A 20357-nucleotide genomic window follows, 5' to 3' on the forward strand; every position below is an offset into this window, starting at 1 on the left:
CAAGGCACGGACGTACTGTAATACTGTACAACACAGTGCAGTTTAGGCGTGGGATCTAACACATGTATTTTGGGGTAGTTTTCTGCTCATTGAGAGAGAACAGTAAATATTGTAGACACCATAGAACAGTGGATACTGTTCATCTACATACCGTAACCATAAAAACAGACACGCGCACGATACATCTCCACACACATGCACGCACACACAGACGTACGCACGCATACAAACACACACACACACAGAGATTCAAATGCATAGTCAAAGTAGCTCGTAAACATGCAGTTCTCGATCATTGTGACAGTCCAGTGTCATTCAATGACGGTYCCAGAAGCGGATTTGTTGAGTCAAAAACCTTAACTCGACAGCCTTGTCTCCKCCTATGTGAGACTCAACAAATCAAGGCTCCACAGAAACAAATGGAGCCCTGACCCTGAGCATCAGGGTAGCCCTGAGCAAATGGAGGAAGTGGACAAGAGGAGGAGAGAAGGAGAAGAGGAAGGGAGCGGGCTGGGAAGTGTGGAGAGGAGGAGGGTTGAAAGGTTGGGGGAGAGGAGAACAGGCCACCAAGGAGGTAAGGAAGGCAGAGAGTAGAAAAGGAGGAGTAAGGAGAAATATCACAGGAACAAGGAAAGGTGGTGGGAGGAAAGAGAGAAGTAAGGAGGGAGAAAGGAGGGAGGGAAGAGAGAAGTAAGGAGGGAGAAAGGAGGGAGGGAAGAGAGAAGTAAGGAGGGAGAAAGGAGGGAGGGAAGCATCCTCTTGGAGGGGAGGGAGGGGGAAGTCATGCTGGAGAGGGTGCAGTAGGCCAGTGGAGTGATTTTAAACTCGCAGACAGAGTCAACAAACCTATCAGTCTCCATAGCAACAGCCACATTGAGGACCACCAAATATAGGCAGTTCAAACTACTGTCTATCCACCTTCCACAAACATACACATCATACATAACAGTATACAGTGGCTTGCGAAAGTATTCACCCCCTTTGGCATTTTTCCTATTTTGTTACAGCCTTACAACCTGGAATAAAAATTWATTTTAGGGGGGTTTGTATCATTTGATTTACACAACATGCCTACCACTTTGAAGATGCAACATTTTTATCGTGAAACAAACAAGAAATAAGACAGAAAAACAGAAAACTTGAGCGTGCATAACTATTCACCCCCCCAAAGTCAATACTTTGTAGAGCCACCTTTTGCAGCAATTACAGCTGCAAGTCTCTTGGGGTATGTCTGTATAAGCTTGGCACATCTAGCTTGGCACATCTAGCAAAACTGCTCCAGCTCCTTCAAGTTGGCTGGGTTCCTGCTGATGTACAGCAATCTTAAAGTCATACCACAGATTCTCATTTGGAATGAGGTCTGGGTTTTGACTAGGCCATTCCAAGACATTTAAATGTTTCCCCTTAAACCACTCGGGTTGCTTTAGCAGTATGCTTAGGGTCATTGTCCTGCTGGAAGGTCCCAGTCTCAAATCTCTGGAAGACTGAAACAGGTTTCCCTCAAGTATTTCTCTGTATTTAGTGCCATCCATCATTCCTTCAATTCTGACCAGTTTCCCAGGCCCTGACGATGAAAAACATCCCCACAGCATGATGCTACCACCACCATGCTTCACAGTGGGGATGGTATTCTCGGGGTGATGGGAGGTGTTGGGTTTGTGCCAGACATAGCGTTTTCCTTGATGGCCAAAAAGCATTTTTTTTTGTCTCATCTGACCAGAGTACCTTCTTCCATATGTTTGGGGAGTCTCCCACATGCCTTTTGGCAAACACCAAATGTCTTTGCTTATTTATTTATTTATTTCAGCAATGTCTTTTTTCCGGCCACTCTTCCGTAAAGCCCAGCTCTGTGGAGTGTACGGCTTAAAGTGGTCCTATGGATAGATGCTCCAATCTCCGCTGTGGAGCTTTGCAGCTCCTTCAGGGTTATCTTTGGTCTCTTTGTTGCCTCTCTGATTAATGCCCTCCTTGCCTGGTCTGTGAGTTTTGGTGGGTGGCCCTCTCTTGGCAGGTTTGTTGTGGTGCCATATTCTTTCCATTTTTTAATAATGGATTTAATGGTGCTCTGTGGGATGTTAAAAGTTTCTGATGTTTTCTTATAACCCAACCCTGATCTGTACTTCTCCACAACTTTGTCCCTGACCTGTTTGGAGAGCTCCTTGGTCTTTATGGTGCCACTTGCTTGGTGGTACCTCTTGCTTAGTGGTGTTGCACTCTGGGGCCTTTCAGAACAGGTGTATATATTCATGTGACACTTAGATTGCACACAGGTGAACTTTATTGAACTAATTATGTGACTTATTATATTACTGAAGGTACTTGGTTGCACCAGATTTTATTTAGGGGCTTCATAGCAAAGAGGGTGAATACATATGCACGCACCACTTTTCCCATTTTGTTTTTGTAGAATTTTTTGAAACAAGTAATTTTTTGAATTTCACTTGATCAATTTGGACTATTTTGTGTATGTCCATTACATGAAATCTAAATAAAAATCCATTTAAATTACAGGTTGTAATGCAACAAAATAGGAAAACACCAAGGGGGATGAATACTTTTGCAAGGCACTGTATATGGACTGATCAATGCTGTGCATATATACACCCTTGTATGTACATCTTCCTCAGTCCTTGTGGTCTTCTAGCTTTGTACTTGTCACACTGCACATGTACAATGTTCAATGCACATGTTCAATGCACATGTACAATTACTGCATGCTACATCATCAATCAAGTTACCATAGCGACCTTGTTATTGTCACATTCATGCTACATGAACAATCTAGTAACCATAGCAACCGGCAGCTGTCCAGAAACACAAAAGGTCACCTTGGTAGCACCACAGAGATCCAATTAAATTACTAGAGGGGCCATGTCATACATCCTCAAAGTTCCAGAATGTAGTGAAAATGGAAGCGATATTGGACAGGGAGAACTTCAAACCAGTCTAATTGGAATGACTGCCAGTAGACTCCTGATTTTACTTATGCAGAAAAATAAAAGGCATGTGATATATCAGAAATTGTGTAATATAATTATTGTCAACCTAAAAGCTTGTCATATAATTACAAAGATAGTTTATAAGGGTTTATACCAATTGTCTGTATTAATAGCCAGTGTTGTAAAGTACTTAAGTAAAAATAGTAGTTTTTGGGGGTATTTCTACTTTAAATTTTATATTTTTTCAACAACTTCACTACATTCCTAAATAAAACAATGTACTTTTCAAGCCCTACATTTTCCCTGACATGCAAAATTACTCYTTTCATTTTGAATGCTTCGCAAGACAGGAAAATGGTCCAATTTACGCACTTATCAAGAGAACATCCCTGGTTCTCCCTACTGCCTCTGATCTGGCAGACTCACTAAACACAAATGCTTTGTTTGTAAATGATGTCTATCAGTAATTTTAAAAATGTAGAACATTGTGCATTCTGGTTTGCAACCTCTTAAAAATATGTATATGTTTACATGACTTATTTTATTGATTTTCCACCATTTCATGTCAGAAGACAGCAATCTAGCGATCCAGACCTTCCTAGGACCATCGGGGCGGCAGGTAGCCTAGTGGTTAGAGCGTTGGACTAGCAACCGAAAGAATGCAAGATCGAATCCTCAAGCTGACAAGGTAAAAATCTGTCATTCTGATCAAGGCAGTTAACCCACTGTTCCTAGGCCATCATTGAAAATAAGAATTTGCTCTTAACTGACTTGCCAAGTTAAATAAAGGTAAATAAAAGGTCCTGTCAAATAACCTTGTATTTGCCTCCCTCTGGTGGTCAGCAGCAGCATTACATCCATTTATATCACTGCGACGTTACCTACCTAGCGCTACGATAAATAATGGGACCTACACACTGCCTTAAACCTAAAGTAAGTAAAAAAAGTTATAGTTGTGGAAGTTAAACAAAATCGTCCCCTTTACATAGCCCTTCTCCCBTTGTCTATAGGAGGAATGCACACTGTTTCAATGGCCCAAATGTTTAGACAATCACACATTTTATAGATTTTGACTATCACTAATGTCATGATATGTTTGGTAAAGTAATAAAGAATAAAGAGGTGAAATATTTTGGGTGGATGTTCCTAAAACAGATTCTAACTATATGTGGACATATTATAAAGTATGAAAATGCTTATTCATTCACAATGTAATTTAATTTATCATCATCTTGGTATATGTTTTATTATACGTTTATTGTGTAGTAGATCATATGGGTCAAAAAGTGTTTTTTTCTCAGACATAAATAAACAATTCCAGGTGAAAGCTACTACACACTACTACATGAATAAAATATTGCCCTCTTGCTAGATTGATAACTAAAGCCAGAGCTAAACAGTGCAAAACGCCTGTCAGCTCAACTGGTTTTGATATCAGGAATTTGAAATGATTTATACTTTCCCTTTTGATACTTAAGGATAATTTTGCAATTACATTTACTTTTGATACTTAAGTATATTTATACTGGGTGACTTTCACTTGAGTCATTTTCTATATCTTAATAAGTATGACAATTGGTCACTTTTTCCACTTCACTCACAGCCTCTAAAATATATGTAAACAGACCTTTAATCTCTCCATTGTAGTTTTCTTGGAATGCTGTGAGTGCGATTATATGATACAATCAGTACTTGTTGCATTTACAACTTGTCTAAGTCCTATCATCAACTGATTTCAGCCAGTGTATGGCTGTGGGTTGACRGCATTGTCTGAATGGAATGTTGGCATATTGGCAGTTCATTTGATTAATGGAATCATTCCTCTAAACTGGCTGGCTAGCTAACAAACACAGTGCAGATGCAGTCTTCAAATTCATTATTTTACACAATATCTGATCACAACACTGTCAAACCACGGTTGACCAACGCCCTGACCAAAATGGCTGACCTTTATCCCATCATAAGAAGGATCATGACCATTCTAGTGTTCTAATTCCTAATTCTATGTGTAGCACCTTGATCAAAACATTGGTCACATTCTGCGTCATAGAATGTTAGTGACATCTCAATCAGACACACGTTCAGCTTCTTCCTCTTGTTACATCATCAACACCGTCAGCACCTCATCGTAACACATCCCAGACAGGTTTGTGTGATGTCGTCGTGTAATCCATGTGAGTCCCAGCGCAGGCATGCCATTGGAGCTGAGGAGGATGTACACACACACGCTCTTTCATTCTGTCCTTCTCTCTCTCCTTCCTCCATCTTCCGCCTCTCGTCTCCATTCTCTCGCTCATTCATACTCAGGCACATATATCCATATATAACTGTCGATATGCGGACAATATCTCAAGATAAAAAATCATTCCACCCTCAGTGACCTACCCCAAACATTCACCCCTCTCCTCCCTCCTTCCCTTTCTCGGCTCCCCCACGCTCCCCCAGGCTCCCCCAGGCCGTGCAGAGGATAATAAATAGTCAAATACCTGCTCTTCTGGTGGATGAGTGGAGTGATTACCGGTAACCATTAACGGGTGTGTAAAGGTGTGTGTGTGTGTGTGAGGTGTGTGATGTAACGGGAGGACAGGGCAAGGTGTGTGCCTCGCAGCTCTGAACCAGAACGACCTGGGCACTAGAGGGTTACCGGGTGCCTGGGGAACCCTCAGCCTCACACAGCGTAAGGGGGACGGGGCGCTCTCAGGGGGGAGGTTTGGGGAGGGGGTGGAGGGAGGGGATGATTGGGTGCAGTTGAAGGCTGGGAGATGTGGAGAAAGTTGGGGGAGGGATTAGGTGGTCAGGTGATTGGGTAGGGGTGCATTTAGTGTGGTTTGAGGGAGTGGGAGGTTTTTGGGGGAAGGGAGGTTGGAGGGGGATGCAACAGTGAGCTAGGTTGGGGAAGGGAGGTGGAGGGGCAGGGGTTAGATGCAAGTAGTTGGGTGGGAGGGCAGCTGAGGGCTAGGTTTGGGAAGGTGGTGGGGGGGGGGGGTGTTGGGTAAAGGTTGCAGGTAGGATGTTGGAGTGAGTCGTGTAAGGTAAACTGGAGGAATCGTTAGTAAGATGGCCGGCTGACTTGTGCTGGTTGGGAGGAGTGTAAGAGTGAAATGTGCAGATGTGATGAAATACTGAATGAAAGACATGGAAAAGGCAGATGTAGACTAGAGAGTTGAGTCTCATAGTGAGAGAGTGGATGAGACACAAAGACACAGAGATGGAGAGGCCGCTTAGGACGGAGAGAGAGATGGTAGAGAGAGAGAGAGAGAGGGAGAGAGAAAGAGGTCAGGCCAGTGCTGTGTGACTAGTCAGAGAAATAATCAACAAATAATCAACAAAAATAATGACAAAAAAGAGAGACACACAGACAGTGTTAGGCCAGGAAACAGGGCAACAGGCACAGAGGAAACGAGAGATGGAGGGATGAGAACGAGAGAGAACATGGAATACAGGAAAGAGAGACACATATATAGTGTTGAGCCAGTAAGGGCCAGACAATGCATCAGGCAAAGGAGTGAAAGACAACTGAAAGACAGGGTGATGAAAAGAGGAGTCAAGAGGGGGAGACATGCTGAGGGGGAGGGGGGAGGCGGGCAACGTAGTGAGGCGAACTGGTACTAAATAATAACGAGGTGATGTGACAAGGTCACGTTATGAACCGGGGAGGTGGAGTGACGAGCGGTGAGGGGCAGTAGCATGCATGCGGGGAGGTTTCGAGGGACACTTACGTGAAGGCGAAGGCCACCAGAGCACCACTAACCACTATAAAGTCCAGGATGTTCCACAGGTCCCTGAAGTATGAACCCTGATGTAGAACAGGCCTAGCACCACCATCTGGGACAGAGGAGAGGTGTTGTTGTACACACACACCACACACACACACACACACACACACCACACACACACACACACACACACACACACACACACACACACACACACACACCACACACACACACACACACACACACACACACACACACACACACACACACACACACACACACACCACACAATAGGGCACTCATGAACGCAAGCACACTCACACAGGCACACACGCATACAGACTCTAAAACAGACATTAACACACTGTATACTACCTTGATCAACATCTCAAACGTGAAGACGCCCGTGAAGACATAGTCAAAGTATTTCAGCACCTGAGACGACAGAGTGAGGTACCAAGATAGATCACATACCTGTAACTTACATCACATGAATAAATAGATAGATCACATACCTGTACACTATACATACACATTATATAAATAGATAGATCACATACCTGTACACTATACATACACATTATATAAATAGATAGATCACATACCTGTACACTATACATACACATTCTATAAATAGATAGATCACATACCTGTACACTATCATACACATTATAGAAATAGATAATCACATACCTGTACACTATACATAACATTATAGAAATAGATAGATCACTACCTGTACACTATACATACACATTATAGAAATAGATAGATCACATACCTGTACACTATACATACACATTATATAATATAGATAGATCACATACCTGTACACTATACATACACATGATATAAAATAGATAGATCACATACCTGTACACTATACATACACATTATAGAATAGATAGATACATACCTGTACACTAACAGATAGAACTAGATAGATCACATACCTGTACACTATACAGATGAACTAGATTAGATACATACCTTACACTATAATAACATTATAGAAATAGATAAAGAAGAAAGACAGAGCAGACAAACGGACAGAGAAAGACAGCCACAGGATACAGACAGAGACATAGAGACACTCACACAGAGAACAAAAGAGAGAAGACAGAGAGAGACAGACAGACGGAGAGATACAGACAGACAGAGAGAGACAAAGACAGACAGAGAGAGACAGAGAGAGACAAGAGACAGAGACGAGAGACAGAGAGACAGACAGACAGAGACAGAGAGACAGAGAGAGACAGACAGAGAGAGACAGAGAGAGACAGAGGAGACAGTGAGAAGATATATAGAAAGACAAGAGGCAGACAAACGGACAGAGAAAGACAGCCACAGGAACACAGACAGAGAACAAAAGAGAGAAGACAGAGAGAGACAGACAGATGGAGAGAGACAGAGAGAGACAGAGAAATAGAGAGAGACAGAGAAACAGAGAGAGACAGAGAGACGAGAGAGACAGAGAGACAGAGATACAAAGAGAGACAGACAGACGGAGAGAGACAGACAGACAGAGATACAAAGAGAGACAGACAGACGGAGAGAGACAGACAGACAGAGATACAAAGAAGAGACAGACAGACGGAGAGAGACAGACAGACAGAGATACAAAGAGAGACAGACAGACGGAGAGAGACAGACAGACAGAGATACAAAGAGAGACAGACAGACGGAGAGAGACAGACAGACAGAGATACAAAGAGAGACAGACGGAGAGAAACAGACAGACAGAGATACAAGAGAGAAGACAGAAGGAGAGAGACAGACAGACGGAGAGAGACAGAGAGAGACAGACAGACAGACAAGCGCAGAGGTGTTGTCTCATGTTGTTGAGAGGCGATTCAGAGAAATACACACCACGAGTGGAAAGACCACCAGAGACAGCCGGATAGAAAGAAGAGAAGAGTAACAGGCATACAGACAGATGTGTGTTGTCTCACTTGGTTGCTTGGTGACTCAGGACAGACAGGGTCTTCTGCAGCCAGGGCGATGCTGCTCATGGCGATCACAGACAGGATACTGAACTCAAAGTACTTCCTGGTCAGGATGTAGTGGCAGCACCTACGGAACCTGCAACACACACACGCACAATACAACGCACCCACAAAGTGATGCATACTGTTTCAATAGTTTGTGTAGCTAGCTTGTTACTCTGTCTTATTATTCTAGGAATCATGGGGCTCCTTGCAAGTTCCAACATCTGACCAAATGGACTACGCATCCGGGAACCTGGTCTGTGTGGTTGAGATTGGACTGGTACTCCCATCTTCAGTTTCCTGAACATCACTTCTCTCTCTATCACACATACACCACATGACCAAAAGTATGTGGACACCTGCTCCTCGAACATCTCATTCCAAAATCATGGGCATTAATATGGAGTTGGTACCTCCTTTGCTGTTATAACAGACTCCACTCTTCTGGGAAGGCTTTCCATTAGATGTTGGAACAWTGCTGCGGGGACTTGCTTCCATTCAGCCACAAGAGCATTAGTGAGGTCGGGGACTGATGTTGGGCGATTAGGCCTGGCTCGCAGTCTGAGTTCCAATTCATCCCGAAGGTGTTCGATGGGGTTGAGGTCAGGTCAGGTCATTGTGCATGGTGATCTTAGGTTTGTGTGCGGCTGCTCGGCCATGGAAACTCCCGACTAACAGTTCTTGTGCTGACGTTGCTTCCGGATGCAGTTTGGAACTTGGTAGTGAGTGTTGCAACCGAGGACAGACAATTTACTACGTGCTTAAGTACTCGGCGGTCGATTTTATACACCTGTATAAATGGCTGAATCCACTAATTTGAAGGGGTGTCCACATACTTTTGTATATATAGTGTACCAACACCACGCACACACACACACAACACACACACACACACACACACACACACACACACACACACACCACACACACACACAACACACACACAACACACACACCACACACACACACACACACACACACACACTCACGGGTTGGTGGTGGACAGTATGAAACAGGAGCTGAACGGGGGCATTGGTTTGGGACCATCTTCATCGCCCCCTTCATCCTCCTCTTCCTCCTTCTTCTCCTCATCCTTCTTTTTCTGGTCTGTGTTAGCGTTCTTGTTCACTGAGATGAAGAGAAGAGAGAGTGAGAGAGAGAGACAGAGAGAGGGGGAGAGAGGAGAGAGGAGAGAGAGAGAGAGAGAGAGAGAGAGAGAGGAGAGAGAGAGAGAGAGAGAGAAGAGAAGAGAGAGAGAGAGAGACATAGAGAGGAGAGAGAGAGAGAGACAGAGAGAGGGGAGAGAGAGAGAGAGATGAAGAGGAGAGAGAGAAAGAGAGAGAGAGACCGAGAGAGAGAGAGAGTGGGAGAGAGAGGAGAGAGGAAAGAGAGATGAAGAGAGTCAAGAGAGTGTCAAAGTATTAGAATGATCCAAAATACTACATTCACCACCCATACATAAACTCTCTCTCACACACACACACACACACACACACACACACACACACACACCACACACACACACACACACACACACACACACACACCACACACACACACACACACACACACACACACACACACACACACACACACACACACACACACACACCTTGCAGGATGGCATTGTGTAGGGATATGGATAGACAGGAGGCATCATATCCACGACCATATGAGCCGGCTTGGCCATACTGGTCAGAATTAGACTGTCCATACTATGGTGCTGTGTGTCTGCTGTCACACTGCGGTTCAGGAGGTTATTCACAAGGTCAGGGTGGCCCGGGGCAGCGGGTGGAGGGTGTGTCGTGTAGTTTGCTGTTGTTGAGGAGGTTGTCTAGGTCTTCCCTGACTGACTGTCCTGTCTGAGGATGGGCCGAGCGTGGAGAGGTTGGGACCACTGCAGTGGTGGTCTCTGAAGGAGGGATGGGAGGTGGGAGGAGAGGGAGGGAGAGGAAAGAGAGGAAGAGTGAGAGGGGGTAGAGGTTGGGGGGAGGCAGGCACAAGGACAGTGATATCTTGAAAAAACCACAGTTACTATGCTGCTCATGTAATGACATACAGGACAGGATACTGGCTTAGACAAATCAATAGCAATCTACACTACCGTTCAAAAGTTTGAGGTCACTTAGAAATGTCCTTGTTTTCGAAAGAAAAGCAAATTTTCTTGTCTATTAAAATAACATCAAATTGATCAGAAATACAGTGTAGACATTGTTAATGTTGTAAATGACTGTTTTAGCTGAAAACGGCAGATTATTTAATGGAATATCTACATAGGCGTACAGAGGCCCATTATCAGCAACCATCACTCCTGTGTTCCAATGGCACGTTGTGTTAGCTAATCCAAGTTTATCATTTAAAAGGCTAATTGATCATTAGAAACCCTTTTGCAATTATGTTACACAGCTGAAACTGTGTTCTGATTATAGAAGCAATACAACTGGCCTACTTTAGACTAGTTGAGTATCTGGAGCCACTAGCATTTGTGGGTTCGATTACAGCTCAAAATGGCCCGAAACAAAGATACTTTCTCTTGAAACTTGTCAGACTATTCTTGTTCTGAGAAATGAAGGCTATTCCATGTGAGAAATTGCCAAGAAACTGTAGATCTTGTACAACGCTCTGTGTACTACTCCCTTCACAGAACAGCACAAACTGGCTCTAACCAGAATAGAAAGAGGAATGGGAGGCCCCGGTGCACAACTGAGCAAGAGGACAAGTAAATTAGAGTGTCTAGTTTGAGAAACTGATGCCTCACAAGTCCTCAACTGGCAGCTTCATTAAAAAGTACCCGCAAAACACCAGTCTCAATGTCAACAGTGAGGAGATGACTCCGGGATGCTGGCCTTCTAGGCAGAGTTGCAAAGAAAAAGCCATATCTCAGATGGGCAAAAGAACACAGACACTGGACAGGGGAAGATTGGAAAAAAAGTGTTAAGGACAGATGAATCTAAGTTTGAGGTGTTTGGATCACAAAGAAGAACATTCGTGAGATGCAGAAAAGATGCTGGAGGAGTGCTTGACGCCATCTGTCAAGCATGGTGGAGGCAACGTGATGGTCTGGGGGTGCTTTGGTAGTGGTAAAGTGGGAGATTTGTACATGGTCATGTCATACCCTGTGGACGGTGCTTAATTGGAGCCAATTTCCTCCTACAACAGGACAATGACCCAAAGCACAGCTCCAAACTATGCAAGAACTATTTAGGGAAGAAGCAGTCAGCTGGTATTCTGTCTATAATGGAGTGGCCTGCACAGTCACCGGATCTCAACCCTATTGAGCTGTTGTGGGAGCAGCTTGACCGTATGGTACRTAAGAAGTGCCCATCAAGCCAATCCAACTCGTGGGAGGTGCTTCAGGAAGCATGAGGTGAAATCTCTTCAGATTACCTCAACAAATTGACAACTASAATGCCAAAGGTCTGCAAGGCTGTAATTGCTGCAAATGGAAGATTCTTTGACGAAAGTAAAGTTTGAAGGACACAATTATTATTTAAATTAAATTATTATTTATAACCTTGTCAAAGTCTTGACTATATTTCCTATTCATTTTGCAACTCATTTCATGTATGTTTTCATGGAAAACAAGGACATTTTTAAGTGACCCCAAACTTTTGAACGGTAGTGTATATACTTTTGATCCCCAAAGGAAACATTAGGTTTGATATTGACAGATTCAGACACAGACACACGGACCCTGTCACTCACTTTCTAACTCGATGCTGTCGGCTCCTCTCTCCATGCCGATGACGCCTCGGCCTCCTCCCCTCCCCCTCTACCTCACCCCCCTCCCCTACCACTACCCCTTCTGTCCCCTTACACTTATGCCTTCTCCCTCCCTCCTCCCCCTCCCTCCTAACCCTCCTGTGCCTCCTCTTCTCATCCCCCACTCCTCCCTCGCTATAATGCGGTGACACACTCCTCCCCTCCTTCCCTTCTTTATGCCTACATCTCCTTCCATGTTCCCTTCTTTCTTCAATACCCTCCAGCGTCTGCAGGGACAATCTGCTCCCCCCGTGCCTCAGACGGGCCTCTCTCTCTGTGCCACTAACTCCCCTTGGTTCGCCCCCCCTGTTCCTCTGATGGTAGCAGGCCTGGCGTCTGATGTATTCTTCAGCCCTCTGGTGACCCAGGGTGTCCTGCGGGTCTAGAGGGGGCTCTCCGGGCCGGGTCTTGTTGGTGTTGTTGTTGCGGTTGTCCTGGGGGTTGACCACCAGCGGACGGTCTAGGTGGGTCTTCATGTCCCCCGCACGATGGGGGTACGACACCTGGGGAGGGAGGGGGTTAAGGATGGTAATGATGTTATCTTCTGAAACTGGATCAATATGTTACTTTATATAGGCAAACAACAAGGGCAGAATACTAACACGTGGACCTCAAGTTAAGATTCTTCCATAAATAAAGAAAACCCTATGTATATTCTCTTCTAACTCAAATCCTTTCTCCTTTCCTGAACCCTACTCCTAGAACCAGAGATATACAGAGTTTAGCAAACAGTCCGCCATTTTGTCACCAAAGGCTCTAATTGTGGATGTAACTAGTGGGACATTTTTGGCACCAATAGCTACCAGTAATTTACCAAAGTTACCGTAATCGTCTGCAATTTTGGTAATTAACAGGTCATCTATGGCAATCTATGGTAACTTTGGTCATTCAGACCTGAATAACTTAATAAAAAATGTATTCACATATTGTCCATAAGTTTCTAATGGATAGACCATATGGATCAAGAGAAAATAGCCTCGTTAATGGAAAAAGCATTTAATCAACAACAGCGTTATTTTCAAWTAACGCTGCAACTCTTCCAACTGTTGACTTTCTTCACAACTGCCACCAGTTTCACGGCAGAACATTTACAAAAATTAAATACTGACACAGTAAAATAAATACAAGTGTAAAAAAATATAGAAAGGATATATTATGCTGAAACTCATATTAAACACCAGCGGTATTCACTAAGTTGATTCTTTATTTTTAGGACAATGTTTATACGGTTTAGTCATTCCATAATTTTATTTTCAAATCACCTTCTTTTGATATTTGATATATTTTACATGTGATAAGGCCACACAGAAATTCTGGTGGTTTACTGGCAAAATTCGAAATCAGTAATATATCCCCCTTTGCATACCAAAGGTACCAATATGATGATCCATTAAAACCATAGGTCACCAATATGGTGCCCATTATAAACCAATGCACCACATTGTGCAGTATAAACCATAGGTACAATATGATGCCATTATAAACCATAGGCGACCAACTCGTTGTGCATATAAACCAAGTCCGATATGATGTACCATATATAACCCATAGGTCCATTATCTCATGCGAAATCATAAAGGCCAAATGATGTCCATTATAAAACCATTAGCACCAAAATATGATGTCCATTAATAAACCATAGCACCAAAAATGATTGTCATTAATAAACCATAGGCACCCAATATTGCATTGTCCATGATAAACCATTACAGGCTACCAATATGATGTCCATTATAAAACCATAGGCAGCACAAAACAAAAAAAAACCATCATGCTTGTGCATTATTAAACCATAGGCACCAATATGATGTCCCGTATTATAAAACTTCATATGCCGACCAACATGTTGTGCATTATAAACCATAATAGGCACCAAATAATGATGTCCATTATAAACCATACAGGCACCGAACATGTTGATGCATTATAAAACCATATGTACCAATGTATGGCATCCAACTTAAATAAAAAAACCATAAGGCCACCAACCAGCCATGTTTGTGCATTAATATAAACCATAGTAACCGATATGATGTCCATATAAACCATAGGCACCAAATATGATGTCCATTATAAACCATAGGCACCAACATGTTGTGCATTATAAACCATAGGCACCAATATGATGTCCATTATAAACCATAGGCACCAACATTGTGTGCATTATAAACCATAGGGTACGATATGATGTCCATATAAACCATAGACCAATATGATGTCCATTATAAACCATAGAGGCACCAACATGGTGTGCATTATAAACCATAGGCACCAATATGCTGCCCTATAAACCATAGGCCACCAACATGGTGTGCATTATAAACCATAGTCCCAATATTGATGTCCATTTATAAACCATAGGTACCAAACATGGTGTGTTATAACCCATAAAGGAAAGGGAATACCTAGTCAGTTGTTACAACTGAAATACATTCAACTGCTGGTGTCTTCCGCATTTAACCCACCCCTCAGAATCAGAGGTACCAATATTGGCGCCAAGTTATAAACCATAGGACCAATATGGCGGCCATTATGAACCATAAATCTCAAGTTTGCTGAACTACTATATATACACACAGTTGACTATTGATGACTCCTTGACTCCTGATGATTGCAAATGCCAAGAGTGTGCAAAGCTGTCATCAAGGCAAAAGTGCGTATTTGAAGAATCTCAAATATTAAAATATATTTTGATTAGTTAAACACTTTTTGTTAATACATGATTCCATATGTGTTATTTCATATTTGGATGTCTTCACTATTATTCTACAATGTAGAAAATGATACAAATAAAGAAAAACCCTTGAATGAGTAGGTGTTCTAAAGCTTTTGACCGTAGTGTACATACACAGTATATGTTTATCTGAGGCCTCTAGAGGGTAACATTTTACATTACAGTGTCGTTATTACTGTTATCATTCAGTACTTAATACTAATTACTCCCTGACCCCTCTAGTCCTTCATGTCTCTCACCTCTCCCTCCTCGCTCTCCCTGACCCATCCTCCTGTTCTCTCACCTCTCCCTCCTACTCCCCCTGCTTCTTAGCCTCCATGTCCTCACCTCTCCCTCCTCCTCTCCCCTGACCTTCTAGTCCTCCATGTCTCTCACCTCTCCCTCCTCCTCTCCCCTGACCTTCTAGTCTCCATGTCTCTCAACTTCTCCCTTCCTCCTCTCCCCTGACCTTCTAGTCCTCCATGTCTCCCACCTCTCCCTCCTCTTTCCCCTGACCTTCCAGTCCTCCATGTCTCTCACCTCTCCCTCCTCCTCTCCCCTGACCTTCTAGTCCTCCATGTCTCTCATCTCTCCCTCTCTCTCCCCTGACCTTCCAGTCCTCCATGTCTATCTCACCTCTCCTCCTCCTCTCCCCTGACCTTCCAGTCCTCCATGTCTCTCACCTCTCCTCCTCCTCTCCCCTGACCTTTCGTCCTCTGTATCTCTTACCTCTCCCTCCTCTCCCCAGACCTGCTAGTCCTCCATGTCTCTCACCTCTCCCTCCTCCCTCCCCTGACCTTCTAGTCCTCCATGTCTCTCAACCTCTCCGCCTCCTCTCCCCTGACCTTCTCAGTCCTCTGTATCTCTCACCCTCCCTCCCTCCTCTCCACTGACCTTCAGTCCTCCATGTCTCTCACCTCTCCCTCCTCCCTCTCCCAGACTCTGCATCCATGTCTCTCACCTCTCCCTCCTCCTCTCCCCTGACCTTCCAGTCCTCCATGTCTCTCACCTCTCCCCTCCTCCTCTTCCCTGACCTTCTCAGTCCTCCATGTCTCTCACCTCTCCCTCCTCTCTCCCTGACCTTCCAGTCTCCATGTCTCTCAACTCTCCCTCCTCCTCCCCTGACCTTCTAGTCCTCCATGCTCTCACCTCTCCCTCCTCCTCTCCCCTGACCTTCTCAGACCTACTGTATCCTCTCACCTCTCCCTCTCCTCCCCCTGACATTCTCCAGTCTTCTGTGTCTTTCACCTCTCCCTCCTCCTCTCCCCTGACATTTCTTCCAGTCTTCTGCTGTCTTTCACCTCTCCCTCCTCCTCTTCCCTGATCTTCCAGTCTTCTGTGTCTCTACCTCTCCCTCTCTTCCCTGATCTTCCAGTTCTTCTGTGTCTTTCACCTCTCCCTCCTCCTCTCCCCTGACCTTCCAGTCCTCTGTATCTCTCACCCCCCCCCCCCGACCTTCCAGTGTTCTGTATCTCTTACCTCTCCTCCTCTTCTCCCCAGACCTTCCAGTCCTCCATGTCTCTCACCTCTCCCTCCTCTCTCCCCTGACCTCCAGTGTCTGTATCTCTCCCTCACCTCTCCCTCCCCTCTCTCCCCTGACCTTCCAGTGTCTGTATCTCTCACTCTCTCCATCCCCCCTGATCTTCCAGTGTCTGTATCTCTCACCTCTCCATCCCCCCGATCTTCCAGTGTCTGTATCTCTCACCTCTCCATCCCCCTGATCTTCCAGTGTCTGTATCTCTCACCTCTCCCTCCCTCTCTCCCTGATCTTCCAGTGTCTGTATCCTCTCACCTCTCCATCCTCCCCCTGCATTGTCCAGCGTTCTGTCATCTCTCCCTCTTCCATCCCCCCGATCTTCCAGTGTTCTGTGTCTCTCACCTCTCCCTCCCACTCTCCCCTGACCAGCTAAGTGTGCTGTGTCTCTCACCTCTCCCTCCCCTCTCCCCTGACCTTCCAGTGTTCTGTGTCTCTCACCTCTCCCTCCCCCCTCCCCTGACCTTCCAGTGTGCTGTGTCTCTCACCTCTCCCTCCCCCTTCCCTGACCTTCCTCTGCTGTGCTCTCAATCTCTCCATCCCCCTCTCCCCTGACCTTCCAGTGTGCTGTGTCTCTCACCTCTCCCTCTCCTCTCCCCTGACCTTCCAGTGTGCTGTGTGCTCTCATCTCTCCCTCCCCCTCTCCCCTGACCTTCCAGTGTGCTGTGTCTCTCACCTCTCCCTCCCCCTCTCCCCTGACCTTCCAGTCCTCCGTGTCCATCTCGTTGTACAGGGCCTCTCTGCTGGTCATCAGATTCTGTCTCCTTATCTCACTGGTCCTCTGTTCCCACACTGATTTACCACCAGCCTTGTTATTCTTCTGCTGCTCCTTACTGTGGGGAGAGAAAATAAAGAAAATTAGGAAGAAAGAAAGAAAGAAAGAAAGAYAGAGAGAGAGAGAGAGGGAAGTGTAGAAGAAGAAGATGCGGAAAGGAAGAGAGGGATAAGAAAGAAGAGAAGAGAAGGGGATCAGTTGTGAATGTTGTTAGAAGAGATAGAAGAGATAACTAGATGTTTTGTTTCTCACAGCCCCCCTAAGCGATGATGTCATAGACCCAACAGCAGACAGACAGCCAGTGAGAAGAGTCCCTGTAGCCCACATAGGAATACACTGCAGAGGTTGCTGTGATGATGATGATGATGATTACGATGATGATGGTGGTGAAGATGATTATGATGGAAGTGCCAAAACATCGACAGATACCTCAAATTAAGGTAGTCTTTACACATAAATTGTGTATTACAAGATTTTGTTGAGTAAACCTTTTTGTTAGTTGAATTTTTAAACCACATTATTTTACCAACATTATACCAACAAAATCTCAAACAATTTGTTTCAATGCATACAAACGATACCCTTATTGCGAGACAAAGACAGAGACAAAGACAGAGACAGAGACAAAGACAGAGGTGAAGACAGAGCCATGGACTTTTGAGAAGGTAGGGGGTGAAATGTGTTACAGCCGTCAGCCCCCCTCAACTGCACCCCCACCCCCGGTCCCCTCCCAAATGACCCCTCCTGTACTCCCCCTCGAGTACCTCACCAACACCTCTTACCTCCAACGATTCAGATATTTCAGATCATTCTAGACGTGAATGATGACAAATCCTTATCAGTTTTCAATTCAAATATGACATTTCAATTCATCCTTTTGAATCTACTGAATTGAAACTGGAATTGACCCCAACGACCCCAGCTAGCCAGCTTATCACACCTACTAACAAAATGACAGCCAGCCAGAGGTGAACAAACACCAAAACAAGGATCAGGAATTAGGATTGGCAAAACCCAAACACGTTCCCAAAGTTCCCAGGTGTTCCAGAAACTCCAACTGGAATTATCCAACTGAAGATTTTTAAAAATATATTTTTTTACCCCCGGAAGTTTTTAGAATTTTGCAACCCTAATCATGAAACAGCACGGAAAGACAGACTGAAAAAACTACACTAACAAAAGAACGACACAAACAACAAAATAAAGGAAAAACAACATCAGAAAAGGATGGATGAGGTAAGGATCAAATAAAAATAAAAAAATAAAAAAGTAAAGCGTAAAATGAGATAAACGAGTAAATACCAGTCAAGCACATTCTCTGTGGCATCGATACGCTCAGTTTTTGTTACTGTCACTCTGAAGAGGAGACAAGGAGGGAGGGAGCGACACAACCAACATAAAAACAACGTCGCCACAACCTTCCTCCCACCACTTCTACCGTACACAACGTTWATATACAACCTTCTCACAACATTTCCTTTTTTCTTTCTGTCCACAACGTTTCCACAACGTTGAGAAGAGTGGGTGTGCTCAGAGTGTTGTTAGTGTAATGAGAAATAGGGGTGCTAGAAATAGGGTTAGTGAGGTTAGTAATGTCCTCCCTCCACCTCTACTATATACAACGTTTATACAACGTTCGCAAGAGTGAAAGAGTGAGTCCTGGCAGTTAGTGTAAGAAGATGTGGCAAATCTTCTCACAACATTTACAGAACCTTCAGACGACCTTTAGACAACGTTTAGAAGAGTGAGTTAGTGTGTTCGTGTAGGAAGAAGGGGTTGGTTTGGAGGAGGGTTAGTTACGGGTAGGTGGCGTGTATAAAAACAGCGCAGCTACAACCTTCCCATGTTTAAACAACCTTTAGGGTTGTCATGATACCAGTCTCACAAGAAAACAAAACATAAAGCGGACTTCAAACCAAATTTTATTAGTCACATGCCGCCGAATACAACAGTGAAACGCTTACTTACAAGCCCCTAACCTACAATGCAGTTTAAAAAATATGAATAAGAATAAGAAATAGAAGTTACAAGTAGTTAAAGAGCAGTGTGCGCAAGTCAGTTAAAAACACATTGTTATTTTCTATGACGGCCTAGGAACAGTGGGTTAACTGCCTTGTTCAGCGGCAGAACGACAGATTATTATTTTTATTATTTTTTTTTTTACCTTGTCAGTTCGGGGATTCGATCTTGCAACCTTTGGTTACAAATCCAACGCTCTAACCACTAGGCTACCTGCCGCCCCATATGTACATGTAGTAGAGTTATTAAAGTGACTAGATAATAACATAGAGTAGCAGCAGAGTAAAGGGGGGGGGGGGGGGCAATGCAAATAGTCTGGGTAGCCATTTGATTAGATGTTCAGGAGTCTTATGGATTGGGGTAGAAGCTGTTTAGAAGCCTGTTGGACCTAGACTTGGCCTCGGTACTGCTGCCGTCGAGCCGAGAGTTGCCATACCAGGCAGTGATGCAACCAGTCAGGATGCTCTCGATGATGCAGCTGTAGAACCTTTTGAGGATCTGAGGACCCATGCCAAATCTTTTCGGTCTCCTGAGGGGGAATAGGTTTTCAAGCCTTGCCACATCCGACGGGCGTCGGAGCCGGTGTAGTACGATTCGATCTTAGTCCTGTATTGACACTTTGTTTATTTGATGGTTCGTCAGAGGGCATAGCGGGATTTCTTTTAAGCGTCTGGGTTAGAGTCCGCTCCTTGAAAGCGGCAGCTCTAGCCTTTAGCTCAGTGCGGATGTTGCCTGTAATCCATGGCTTCTGGTTGGGGTATTTACGCGGTCACTGTGGGGACGATCTGACCATTTTTTTATTGACAGAGTCACTGGTGCTTCCTGCTTTAATTTTTGCTTATTTGCCAAATGGAGGGCGAGGGAGAGCTTTGTACGCGTCTCTGTGTGTGGAGTAAAGGTGGTCTAGAGTT

At 44.4% G+C, this 20357-nt stretch overlaps 2 protein-coding genes across 2 annotated transcripts in view; both read right to left on the reverse strand.

Moving 5' to 3' along the window:
* Window positions 1-4513: 4513 nt before the first annotated feature.
* Window positions 4514-12406, reverse strand: LOC112076709 (voltage-dependent P/Q-type calcium channel subunit alpha-1A). The gene is made up of 7 exons (XM_024143407.2): window positions 12349-12406; window positions 10256-10555; window positions 9633-9771; window positions 8608-8737; window positions 7031-7090; window positions 6659-6764; window positions 4514-5143 (listed from the first exon to the last, which is right to left on the reverse strand). The coding sequence occupies exons 3-6, from the start codon at window positions 9674-9676 to the stop codon at window positions 6693-6695; spliced, it is 306 nt and encodes a 101-aa protein (XP_023999175.1). The 5' UTR covers window positions 9677-9771; window positions 10256-10555; window positions 12349-12406; the 3' UTR covers window positions 4514-5143; window positions 6659-6692.
* The window catches only part of LOC112076710 (voltage-dependent P/Q-type calcium channel subunit alpha-1A), a 19267-nt gene continuing 9387 nt past the window's right edge, over window positions 10478-20357 (reverse strand). The window contains exons 2-5 of the mRNA XM_070441426.1: window positions 18730-18783; window positions 17329-17485; window positions 12501-12908; window positions 10478-10555 (exon numbers count right to left, since the gene is read on the reverse strand). Coding sequence (XP_070297527.1) covers window positions 10478-10555; window positions 12501-12908; window positions 17329-17403 — 561 coding nt within the window. The 5' untranslated portion in view covers window positions 17404-17485; window positions 18730-18783. The remainder of the gene's footprint in view (window positions 10556-12500; window positions 12909-17328; window positions 17486-18729; window positions 18784-20357) is intronic.

This window comes from Salvelinus sp. IW2-2015, unplaced genomic scaffold (assembly GCF_002910315.2).
Source record: "Salvelinus sp. IW2-2015 unplaced genomic scaffold, ASM291031v2 Un_scaffold3946, whole genome shotgun sequence".
In the NCBI taxonomy this organism is placed as follows: Eukaryota; Metazoa; Chordata; class Actinopteri; order Salmoniformes; family Salmonidae; genus Salvelinus; species Salvelinus sp. IW2-2015.